Below are 13,468 nucleotides of genomic sequence, written 5' to 3' on the forward strand. Positions count from 1 at the left end.
TGAAAGTCCATCCATGTTGTTGCAAATGGCAGGATTTTCTTCTTTTTTATGACTATATATATATATATATATAGATAGATAGATATACACACACATATACACACACATACATACATATATATGGACACATTTTCTTTATCCATTTATCTGTCAATGGAAACTTTGTTTCCATGTCTTGGCTATTTTAAATATAAAAGATATATCTTGAAAGTTAAGACATTTTAAGTTTATTGTTAACTGCATTTTTCTAAATGATCATCTTTAAAATTGTTCAAATAACTGACTGAGTATAACTCGGCACCAATCTGTTGGCAGAAGCTAATATATGACATTAAGAAGAACCCAGTGGAATAATGAAGTCCCTTAACAGGTAGTAGCCTCCATTTGCACACAGAAATCACCTCGAAAGTTTTTTCCAAATTCCCTTACTTTTGTACATCATGATTTCACAATACCTATGAATACCATATATTTGGGCAGTTCTGAAAATTCACAGATATTCAAAAGAGCATTTGCCTCATTTCTAAATGAATTGATACTTCACCATTTGTCCACATAAAGTAGATTTTCCTTCATGTACTAATGACAACACTACAAATATACCTTTGGTTTATTAAATCAGGAAATGTTTATCTCCCTAAGACACACTTTTTTGTCTTGCATTTTGTCAGTTCTTTTTTACTAGTCCTAATATAGGGGAAGAAATTTGGGTAAACAGATAACACAATACCAAAATCCAAACCACTTAGGAATTAGAATTCAATTTTATGTGAATTGTCTGCCAAAAAAATGCTCTATTATTGTAATCTAAAAAGCTCTATAACTTTCAGCTGGATAATTTAACAAAAAATGTTTTAAGATACTTTCTAAAACCTGAGATTTAGTGCTCCTAAAGGCCAAACTAAGTCATAAAATATTATTACAATAGTACAAATATTAAGAAGATTTGAGATATATAAATGTTTAAGAAACTTCTTTAACTAGTGATATACCCATGCTGTGAAGAACTAAATCACTTTATTTCAAATAAAGATTGAGTTATAAGATTAAAACTAAATTGGAAATTTGGTAGAACTCAAAACAAAAAGGAAAGGAGAAGAGAACTAGTTGAATATCTAAAAGCACAATAAATATGGGACCTTGTAGGTGAATTGTATAGTTCAAATAGTGAAATATTCCCACATCACTAAGGATTTGGATAATTCAATTAACATTTGTCCTAAAGTAGCCTCAACTGAGTACATTTTAAAGCTCAGTATAGGCATTAGTAACAATAGCATGTCCCAGATTGCAAACACTAACAAATACTTAAATGTGAAATGCATTTCTAATTACAAATGCTATGCAAGCAACAGAAACTGTGAACACTTCTCATCCCCTTCACAAGATTATCCCAACTCCAGTACTATCATAGGCTAGATGATACTATAAATTTTTAAAAGTGCATCCACTTGAAATATTCAGATGTTAACCTCAGAATCAATTAAATATGGTATATTATACAGCACTTTTCCCTTTTTTCAATTAAAGAATAGTAATAACCTAAAACATACTAAAACTTATGGTGTGCCAGGCATTATGCTTTACATGTGTGCCATCATTTAATATTCAAAACCCTATAAATTTTGTACTATTATCACATGTTCATTATAGATGAGGAAACTGGAGTTATGAGGAGTTAATTAATTTGCCAGTGTCACACAGCAAAAAACAGATAGGCTATGAAAGAGTCTGAATTTTACCCAGATCTGTCTGATCACAAAGCTCAAGCTTTTAGCCACTATGCTATATTATTTGCATTACAACTTCATTTATTGTCTCTTGAGGGGAAGTATCACCATGTTTCAGTGAATGCAGCATCTAGTATTTAGTAGATATTCAATAATCTGTCAAATGCATACAATCAAACAACAGTGAATATAATTTTATAAAACATAGGAGATTTAGATGACTTGGTCTCAATGATATCTTTGAAAAAACTTTATTTTTAAGAAAGGGATATTTGTTATTCTCCAATGTTGATTCAACCCTACTCATAACCAATTTGCATAATTCTTAAAAATCTGTAACCATGGTATGTAATGTTTGGACATAGTTGTTTGGATAATAAAGTAACAGTTTACTTTACCATAAGAATATTGTTTTATAGAGAAATATTAAGAAGCAATTTTTAAATTTATTTCTACAGACTTGCCAAATTGCGGATATTGGAGTTAAGAGAAAATCACTTGAAAACTCTACCAAAGTAAGTGGCTGAGTATTTTCTAAATTTGAATTGTGACTTTTCACTAGTAGGAAAAAGACAGCTATTTTTACCTTGGCTATGCTTTGTCATTATGATTGAGTTAATTTTTCTACAATTTTTTTCTAGAGGCTAAAATGTACAGTATTATAAGGGATTCATATTAAGAATGTATCTGCTTTATAAAACTGTGTAATTACAAGTAAAGGTGGGAAGAGACCATTTAAGATTCTTCTCATAGCTGAACATACACACCAGGAAGTTACTGCATTGAAACTTAAGAAACTGACATTTTTATAGCCCCCAAATCATCAACAGTTTCAAAAGGTTCAACCTAATAGAATGCTTAACATTTCAAGTTAATTTATGCTTTGAGATAATTTTCAGTTTTTAAATCAAAAATATACAAAAATATTTCATAAAAATGATTAAAATGTTTCCAGAGATCCTAAAATGATTTAGCAGAAATTTTATATTTATACATTCTTTCAAACTGTACCTTTTAAATAGTCTGTTTAAAATCTGGTTTACATAAAAATACAGAATATTTTTATGTAAAAACTAATCTCCAACATTTTATTCAATGTTTAGTTTAATAAAATTGTTTCATCCTGCTTTGTCTTATTTATGTCTAATGATAGAATTTTGTGCTGTACAGAAAAAAATATCTTTGAAAGTCAAAAATTATGTAAAGTGGGAATTTTTTTACTCAAATAAATAATTATGACTTGTATATGTTACAGTTAAAATATTGAAAGTACTATGTTGTTATTTTTAACCCTCCTGCAGTATTGCTGAAAAATATTGAGTACAGTGATTAATTTTTGAAACATGTCAGCAGGATTTAGAGACCTTTCGTCTGCTGAACCAAAACTTAATTTTATTTTTTTCTTTTTATATTCCTTCTCTAAGCAAACTACACTGAATTTCATTGATTTTTTTGAGCCAGTATATCAATACAATATTCTCAAGTACATTTTGTTACACAGATATGTATGGAAATTCTGTCAGGGCAATATAAAACTTTTAATAATTATACAGATTTAATTTAAATATATACATAGAGATAAAATATCTATTCATTCCTCCATAAGTGGAAGACAAGGAGAGAACGTGAAAAGGAGGAATGTCACCATATCTGGATACCCTGCACTTTTGAGTGGTCTTTCTCTAAGCCAAAGCACTATACATAGTCTTAGAAGGCACCTCTTCCACGTTGGAGGCACAAACAGAAATGCGAATATGGTTGAAGGTGTTACTTGTTCAGCATTAATCTACTGCAAATGCATTTCCAACCCCCATGTTTTAAATGTCTACATTTAAAGTAAAGTGAAAACAAGGCTAATTACACACTAAACTACGGTGAAAGAGTAATTGTCTCCTTCACCTAAACATGAACATTTGGGTCAAAGAGAAAATATTGAAGGTGTGGAGGAGAATCCTTTCCCCTCTGCTCTTAAATAACAGTTTTGAAATGAAATAAAAAATAAATCTGACACAGGTTGTCAGATTTTTAACTATGTATTATTAAAATATAAATTTAAATATAAAGCCTGACCATAGATGGGTAATATGGACTTTATATGAGATAGATGTGTGAACAGTTCAGAGTAATGAATAACAATGCTCATAATTGGTGCATGGGTATTCTGTAGGCTGTGAGGCAGTGGCCCAGTATCAAACAGAATTCAAATAAGTAGAATAATATACATTTAACTTTGTTTGGCAATTTTTAAAAAACTTGTAAAGATGTGTGGAAATGACACGAGGTTTCCTTGGTAGACTGTTATATTTGTACAATTTGTATAGCTGTTACAGTTTTTACATTTAAAAAATTTGCAAAATTATTTTCAATCTAGTATGCTTATTTTTTACCTTATAGACAAAAATCAAAAGAACCAAGGACATGCATAATGTATGGTGAACTTTATCCTAGTTTTGATGTCTATAAAAATGAGAATTGCAGAAAGTTCTGTCAAGAATAAAGATAAACTCTGTTTTTACTATGTATTATATGTAGTACCTTCTGATCACCAATCTAGACCTGTAATAGAGAGATATATGAGAGCTTTCTACTATCCTTTATTTTTACACTTCTAATGAAAATAAAGGAAGAAAGATAGTTTTAGGAAAAACAATTATAGCTTTTTAATAATTACTCCAAGAAGAGATAGCTCATGATTTCCTCATGGACACAAACAAGATGTCAAATCTTTAGCAGGTCTTCAGTGATTTTCTCTTCTTTTCATCTTCTGTCTTAAAGTCTAAATGCCTGGCAAGCTATGAAAAATGTAAAAATGTGAAGAATTATGATATAACATACATTAAAATGTCTCTTTAAAGTAAACTGATAGAGACATTTTGATATGTGCAGATTCTAGGACAAATTCTTTCTGTTATTAAATAGAATTTAGTATTATCAATTTTTTCACACTGTTCCTTTCCTAAGGTACACATTTGCTTAAAACTCATTGATACAGTCATTCTTGATTGTGTTTAATAATTGAGGACATTGAATATCTGGAAAAAACTAGATAACCAAAAAGAAAAAAACCTTTAACTTCTATGATAAAATTTGTCCTCATAGCAGAAGTATCCTCTTAATTAATTTTGAAGGGTAGTCCAAAAATGAATTTGTTCCCATTTTGGAGATTTTGCACTAACTGTTTCTCTCTGGAATTCTCTTACCTCAAATCTGTTCAGGCTACAGCTTCCTTAGGATTCCTATCTTTCTTCAAATGGTGCCTCCTTGGAGGCTTTCCCCGATCACATCATATAAGGTTGCTCCCCCTTAGCCTTTATACCATTTCACTCTTCCGTTTGATTTTTCACACCTATGGTTCTCTAAATTGTATTGACTTTTTGTTTGCTTGGAGATGATCTCCTCAGGAGAACATAAGTTCTGTTCAGAAAAGGAATTTTTTCTGTTTTGTCACTGCTGAATCTCCTGTGCCTAAATCAGTGCCCAGCATATAGGGGAGTACTCAATAAATAAACAAGAATGCTGATATATTGATTCACAGTGAGAAATATCTGTCACGTGACCTGGACATTTTGTATCACTTGATTATTTTTTCCCATAGAAAATAATATAGGATACAAAATATTAAAATAAGATGAGGGCTTCCCTGGTGGCACAGTGGTTGAGAGTCCACCTGCCGATGCAGGGAACATGGGTTCGTGCCCCGGTCCGGGAAGAGCCCACATGCCGCGGAGAGGCTAGGCCCATGGGCCATGCCCACTGAGTCTGCGCTTCCGGAGCCTGTGCTCCGCAACGAGAGAGGCCACAACAGTGAGAGGCCCACATACCACAAAAAAAAAAAAAAAAAGAAAGAGAAGAAAAAAAAATAAGATGAGTCTTTAGTGAGCATCATGAAGGCAAAAAGAATAAATGGTTAGTGGATTCTCAGTGGCTGATAGCTGACCCTTAAATTTCTTTTTTCTTTTCTTTTTTTTTTTTTTTTGTGGTACGCGGGCCTCTCACTGTTGTGGCCTCTCCCGTTGTGGAGCACAGGCTCCGGAAGCGCAGGCTCAGTGGCCATGGCTCACGGGCCCAGCCGCTCCGCGGCATGTGGGATCTTCCCGAAGCGGGGCACAAACCCGTGTCCCCTGCATCGGCAGGTGGACTCTCAACCACTGCGCCACCAGGGAAGCCTGAGCCTTGAATTTTAAACCTATACACACACACACACACACACACACACACACTTACACACTCTCTTTTTCAGGTGGTTTCAAGTTACATATAATAACCAAGTCATGACAATGGAAGAAAATAATTTCAAATTAAGGCAATTAATATTTATAACAACTAAAGAAAATCCAAAAGTATTATGACTTATTTCTTTGACTGTCATTAAAAAGTGATACATTTAGTTAAGAAACATATGTCAAGATAAAAATAAAAGGATAAGATAATATTTTAAAATGAAATTGAGGAACCATTTCCATGGAAGTAACATAACAGCATACAAATGGTTAGTAATAATGGTGGGTTTTATCTTTAAATAAAAATTTTCCATTTTTATGAGAATTCTTCTAAAACCTTAAAGTTAAAATATGGCCTGTCCGTTGATAACATTATGACTGTAACTTTGTTTCAAATTGAGCCAAAATATGATCTTGTGTAAATTTGTCTGTGATAATTATAAAAATATGAAATAATATGAAGAAAGGAAACACAGGTCAAGCTAATATTAATGTTTATATTTGCCCTGCCACCTGGGAACACAAGGCATGAAATGTGATTCCTCGATCTGCTGTCATAATAGAATAACTAAGAGAGGAATATTTCAAACATGTTGCAGTGGGATTGCTGGGGAAATATCAATAAGTAAGTAAACCCTGGTGAACAAATCCAAAAAGGGAAAAATGGATGAACTTGATGGATAAGGAACTCTAAAAGTTGTTAGAAGAAGGGATTCCATTAGAGAAATGATAAGTCTGAAGTAGCAACGACTTCTTTTAGATCCTAGACTCTTAGTGAAGCTGGAAAAAGCTATGGAGTCCAGAAACATATTAATTGTAAAATCCGAATTGTCTCTATTTCCAATATATTCATAGTTCATTGTGAGTTTTCACATTTTTATTTTCACCTAGAAGTAGATTTGGCTTTTTATGTAAAATAAGCCATGTCAAAATACCTAGTATACTATGACAGAGCACCAAAAAGAGGGCCCTCTCAATTTTAAAGAACTAAATTTGTTGAGTGGATTATTTTTATCATATAACTGTTTCTAGTATATTCACTCAAAAGATAACATTGTGTTGAGCAAATTTTCTTTGGGGTTATTAATAGAATTCTATTTCACTATCATCTATGACAATTTTTGGACTCTCCATAGAAAAAAAATCATTAAGGAATAATTGAATGGAAAACTTTTCCAAGTATAAGCATGAAAGATACTTTGAAACTACTAAGCTATGTAAACTTGAAAACTAGTAAATGATGTATTTATTATTTACATGATTTTATTCCTTGAGCATCATTGCTTTTATTGTGTTCCCCCCCACCCAAAGACAAAGGTTCAGTAACTCTACAGTATTCCCCCTCTGTGAATGTCTAAAGACACACACACACAACACACATATATTCACAGAAGGTGCTGAAGCATCGTATGTTATCTGGAAATACTCTAAGAAAAAGATAACCTTGAATTATAAATATAAATTGAAACCAGAGGTACATTAAAGCACTGTTAATGAGAGACACTAGATCATGAAAGTTAAGAAAAGACGGAGGGAATGTTTCAGACTGAAGAAGACTAAAGAGGCATTATAACTAAAAGCAGTGTTTCTGAATTGATTCTTCTGCTATTAAAAAAAAATTATTGAGACACCTGGCAAAACTTGGGTAGGGTCTGATGATTAGATGGTAGCAATGTATCAATGTTAATTTCCTAATTTGGATGGTTGCTTTGGTTTGGTAGGAGAATGTTCTTGTTTGTAAGAAATACACACTAAAGTACTGGGGAATGATGGGGCACCATGTTTGTAGTTTACCATTGAGTAGTTCACAAAAGTTATTTGTATAGTACTTTGAAGCTTTTTATAATTTTTTGCATTGTTTCAACATAAAAACTTATTTTAAAAAGCTATTTTCATACAAAAATTAAAAAATAAACACTATTAACACTGAGAAAATTATCAGCTTTATGTCCGAAATTCTTGTAGATATAAAGGGCCAGGGAGAGTATGTATTTATGTGCTAAAATGCTTAACTATTTATAAAAATGAGAATTTCAGTGATAGAGGTTTTATATATGTGAATAATATATATATATTGTGGATTTTTTCCTAACCTGAATGGCAATAAATACTCCATATTCATAATTTTCACTCAAATTTCTGTTTATTTGCAAATAACATGTTTTTAGTTTTCATATAAGTTCATTTATATTTTTTAAATAAGATTACTCTTTAGACAGACTTACAAAAATATAATGTACTTGTCATGTTTTCTTTTTTAAAACCTCTCTTCCTTTATTATCTATTTTTCTACCAGTTATCATTGTCAGCATAATGAAGAAAAAGTCATAAAACAATATGTATTCTAAACTGGACAGGTGTGAATAAGTCATTTTCTATTCTCATTTCAGTGTCCTATTAATGAATTTATCTCATTTGGCATTACTGTACTGGTTACTACAATGAAATACATCAATAGTTTCCTTAGTGCTATTGTAACAAAAAATTCCTTTGTCAGGAACAGCTTACAAAATAGCTTTTTGATGTTTCTATTAACTGTTTTTGTGACTGTAATACATAACTGGATACAGTGTATTTTTATAATGGTACTACCTTATGCTTTTACGAATGAATATCAATTTACAAGGTATGGTGTTTTGTTACACCCATGGTACCCTCCCATTCTGGGCTTTCTTTTTCGAAGGTGATAATGTGACAAGCTAGCTAATCAAGGGTAACCGTATTAGTGCCCTCTGGCTTTAGAGAATCGCACTCAGAACTAGGATTTTTTTTTACTTCTTCTCACAGGGTCTTATATTTTAAATTCAAATGAAATAAGTGGTAATTATGACATGTTATATTTAAAAGCATTCAACAAATTATAATGCATTCTAAACAATATAATTATTAGATTCCCTTCTAAATTATCAAATATATGCTTTCCAACGATTCACAAAAGAGTGTGAGCTCCCTAACATGTGAGCTAATTATATTTCTTTTTAGCCTTGTATTTTCAACATAAAATTAAGGTTGAGAGTATTATGGTTAGTTAAGGTTGTGTCGAGTCCAGTGAGGAGTTAGGGGGAGGGCACAAAAACCACATAAAACCATGGGATCAAATCGCTGTTTTCAGAATACTTCAATCAATAGCCACTCTGATCCCTGATGATTAAATTTACCAAAAGATGAAAACGTCCTGGTATAATAGCGAGGTTGAAAGTGCTATGACTTCAGTTTCATAAGATCTCAAGGCTTAGTCTCTCATGGAACAATTAGCCTATAGTTAGTTCTATTTCACGTAAGAAGAGCCAGAATGTACTTGAATGAGGGTATACTTTGCAGTCAGACAAACCTGGACTTGTATTCAGGCCCTTGCTTCTTGTTTATGAATTATTTAAATTCTTTGAACTTCAGTGTCTTTATTTTAAAAGAATATTGGGTGGTCATTGCCGTCTCTAAACTGTGAAATATATTTTGCATAATAGTTGATGAAAATGAGTCATGATTATTTGGAACCATAAAAACATTTAAACAAAGGTGTGTTCTATGGTACTTAGACAACTTAAAAGCATTCAAGGAAAGATTAACATAAACGAGATGAAAAGACAACCCTCAGAATGGGAGAAAATATTTGCAAATGAAGCTACTAATCAATTCTTAAAGACTATTTTTTTTTCTTTTTAAGGTTTGTAGTTTCTTTGGGTGAATTGAACTCAGATAGTAAAATACATGATAAAAAATAAATAAAAACTCTCAACAAGAACTGAGAGGAACATATTCAACATCTGCAGATTTACAAATTCAAACAATTTAATGTGGATGATTGCTCTCCCCTTTATGAAAAAAATGTAATATCTTTACTAAAGATATAATATATTCTGAACTTTACATTAGTGTTGATCTTGGTCTCAGAGTCTTGTAAAAATATACAAAGACACAAAGGACCTAGCTAACAGACTACTCCTGTGGTCTCAGATATGGTGAATTACACAGATTTACTTGATTTCAAATTCCATATTCCAATAGCCAGAACCCAAATGGAGTATTCACCACATTTCAAAACTGAAATCACCTTCATCTCTCTTCTCCACTCACCACTCCAAGAAAAACCAAATCAAACCAAACCAAACAAAACAGAAATCCCAGGCATCTTATTATATACTGCCTAGTGACAGTACCATCCACCTAATTACAGAAATTAGAAATCTCAATTCTATTTTCCTCTCCTACTACCCCCAAATCCACTGTCCATTAACTTATGCCACATCTAAACACTCTTCTCTACTTTCTGTCATTGCCCTACTTGAGGTCTTTAATATTACCCGTCTTAGCCTGCAGTAACTCATTCTTCCTACCTCCTCCATTGTAATCCATCTCCTTATTCTTGTCAGAGCTTTCTTACTAAAATACACCATGACACATGTTAATGTAAAACCTCACAATGACTGCCCACAGCTTGCAGAAGACAAACATGTCAAGACACTTCACAGCTTACAGTCAACATTTCCAGTGTCATTATCTTTCAACATTCACCATCCCACAGAGTGTCTCTGCTATATACAGTATACAATGCACCTTTGTATCTCCAAGCATCTTCCTTAGAACCTTCCCTTTTTCTCTCTGAAAAACTCCAAATCATCCCTCAATTTTCCCATCAATTTTGCTGTGAAATTAGCCATGGATTCTGCATTCAGAGTGGTAGCTTAGAAACTCTGCTAGAGTTTTTTCAAGGCAGAGTTTTGTAGGAATTTTGATCTGATTATAGTTTGACTCAGGAATCTAATAAGTTTCATTTTGTGAGAGACTTTTTTGTCATTTTGACTATGTTATTTGAAGGTCCAACCCCACAGTCCAACTCTCAAGGAAGCAACTGCTGAGCAGCATGATTTTTTCTTTCCAATTACTAATTTTGGGATGGAACAGTTTCAGCAACAGTGGGCATTCAAGAGGAAATGGTGAACTGATTTTCACTGGGGTCCTTCTCTGGTATTTTAGAAAGTGCATGAAAAAACTAATCGTTAGGAGATATGTTTTATTCCAGCATTTGAAAAGCTTTCCCTGCCACCTGTTTTGATTTTCATTTTTAAAAGACTCTTGATGAGTAAATAACAAACTATTACTGATAATTGGCTCAATAGGACACATGAAAACAAGTGAAATATATCTAACTCTCCATAGATTTTCTGCTTTCTTCGTGCCTCCGTTCTTCTCTCTATTCAAGGCAGGGTTAAATCAGGTCTTTCAATATGCAAAATACATCCTAAAAAAGCTTGATTTCCTGCTGAACAGATGAAAGAGAAATATTTCTAAGTTGCTATAGTTTTCCACAGTTTCTGTGACATTTAAGATCAATACCTGAGCAATATTATAAATAAACATTCACATAAGATACTAACTTCATGACATTAATTTCCTTGAATGTATATTTTGCATTTCCTTTTAGTAATATGAGATTTTAGTTTGCCCTTTTATGGCTTTAAAAAATTGTGAATTCTTCCTTGCCAAACTTCCTATTCCATTATGTTTAGTTTTACATTATCTATATTCAAAATTATCCCAAACCTTTACCTAACTACACTGTATTTCTATTCATTTTCTCTTTATAGTTAAACTTAATTCAGTACATTAAAAGTACTTCTGTTAACATTTAGTACATAATAACAATCTTTTCTAGTTATACAGTAAATGCTGTATAATTTTATAAGTAAGATTAGAAATAAAATTAATCAGATTAAAGCACTGTGACTCTTATCAAGCATTAGCTCTTCAGATTTATGTTTGTTCTATAAAGATGGGGTAGAAAATATGCTACATGAAGTGGTTAAAAAGTAAGAATAACACATCTCTATTAAGAAATGTTCAATAGCAACTTAGATAAATAAATTGTGTGTTTAAGTTACATTAAAGCTATTGACTCTTCTGATTATCATAAAACATTTCTAAATTAAACAGATTTTTACAGGCAAAAGCTTTATTTTGATTAAATATCTCATGAAATTTTAGAAGCAAAAGTAAAAACATTTCTTATACTAAATAGAATCTTAAAGGGCATCTCTTTAAATATTACATCCAACTAAGTAGAAATACATTTTAAAATATACTTAACATACTTTAGTCTTATAAAAGGAAGATCTCATAACTCAAGGTTTTATTTAAGAGAGAATTTAATATTTAAAATCTTTGGCTTCCCATGCCTTTACAATAATGTCCAAACCACTAAACATGACATTCAAGACCCTTCACAGCCTGACCCCCAAGTTCCCTCCAATTACTCCCCACTTAACCCCCTAAATATGACTTGCAGATTTGTGCCTCTGTACACTTACCAATAAATTCTCACTTCATATAATGAACAAGTCAGTTTAAACTTTAATTGAGTATGTACCTAACATGTGTCAGACACTATTCTATGTGCTAGAGGATGTGACAATATGACAATGAACAATAAAGACAGATCCTCTTTTCTTCAAAGACTTTCAAGTCTAATTAAGGGAGACAGATGACAAACACATAAACAAATAAGTGAATAAGACAAGCAATTGCTATAAAGAAAACAGGATGATGTTATAGGAAGTGATTGGATTTGGGGGTTTTTTTGGTTGTTTAATTGGTTGATTGTTGGGTTTTGGATTTTTTTTATTCTTTGTTTTTTGGCTAGGCTGGCCAGAAAAGACCTTTATGAAAAGGTGGGCTTTGCACGATTTAAATGATGAGAGTAATACAAAGTTCTAGAGGAAGAGCAAAAACAACAATAAGGAACAGCAGGTGTAAAAACACTTGTGAAGGGAGCAAGCCTGTTGTGTCATGAACAAAAAGGCCAGTGTAGCCAGAACATAATGAGCACAAAGTGAAGGAGTATGAGACAAGGTTGGAGAGACAGGTGGGGCAAAATGATGACGTGCCTTGTGAGCTATGTTTGGAAATTAAGACTATATTCTAATTGCAATGAAAAGCCCTTTGAGGATTTGAGCAAGGGAGAAGTGTGATTTGACGAAACCTTACAAAGATCTGTCTGGCCACTCTGCAGAGAAGAGTTTCTAGGTGGACAAAACTGAAAAAATACAAATTAGGAGATGATTGCAATAGTGTAGACAAGAAATTATGGTAGTTTGGTCTAGGATTGTACTCTGGAGGTGGTAAGTGGTGAGATTTGGGATCCATTTGGAGGTGGAACCTTGCTGATGGAAAGGATCTGTGGTGAGAGGAAAAGTTAAGGATTTAAGGAGAAATTAAGGAGCATTCCCAAAGATTGGGTTTGACTAACAAGGTAACTGGTGGCATAATTTCCTGATGTAGAGAAAATTTGAAGAGGAGTAGATGTGGGGAATCGGAAGTTTGATCTTGGCAAAGAAAAGTTGGAGATGCCTATTAGAACATCAAGTGTAGGCAGTGGAATACATAAACCATATGCTCAGGAAGATAGAGATATAAATTTAAGAGTTATCACACTATAGATGATATTTAAAAATAAGATTGGTCAAGTTAACGAATTGAGAGTATAAATAGAGAAGAATTAAGGACCCAAAATTAAACCCAGGA

General features: G+C 32.4%; 1 protein-coding gene across 2 annotated transcripts in view; it reads left to right on the forward strand.

Moving 5' to 3' along the window:
• The window catches only part of LRRC7 (leucine rich repeat containing 7), a 497,427-nt gene that overhangs the window by 250,767 nt on the left and 233,192 nt on the right, over positions 1-13,468 (forward strand). For both annotated transcript variants that reach the window (XM_060089953.1, XM_060089952.1), the window contains exon 7: positions 2,189-2,245. In XM_060089953.1, coding sequence (XP_059945936.1) covers positions 2,189-2,245 — 57 coding nt within the window. The remainder of the gene's footprint in view (positions 1-2,188; positions 2,246-13,468) is intronic.

The sequence above is a fragment of the Mesoplodon densirostris genome, chromosome 2 (assembly GCF_025265405.1).
Source record: "Mesoplodon densirostris isolate mMesDen1 chromosome 2, mMesDen1 primary haplotype, whole genome shotgun sequence".
Classification (NCBI taxonomy): Eukaryota; Metazoa; Chordata; class Mammalia; order Artiodactyla; family Ziphiidae; genus Mesoplodon; species Mesoplodon densirostris.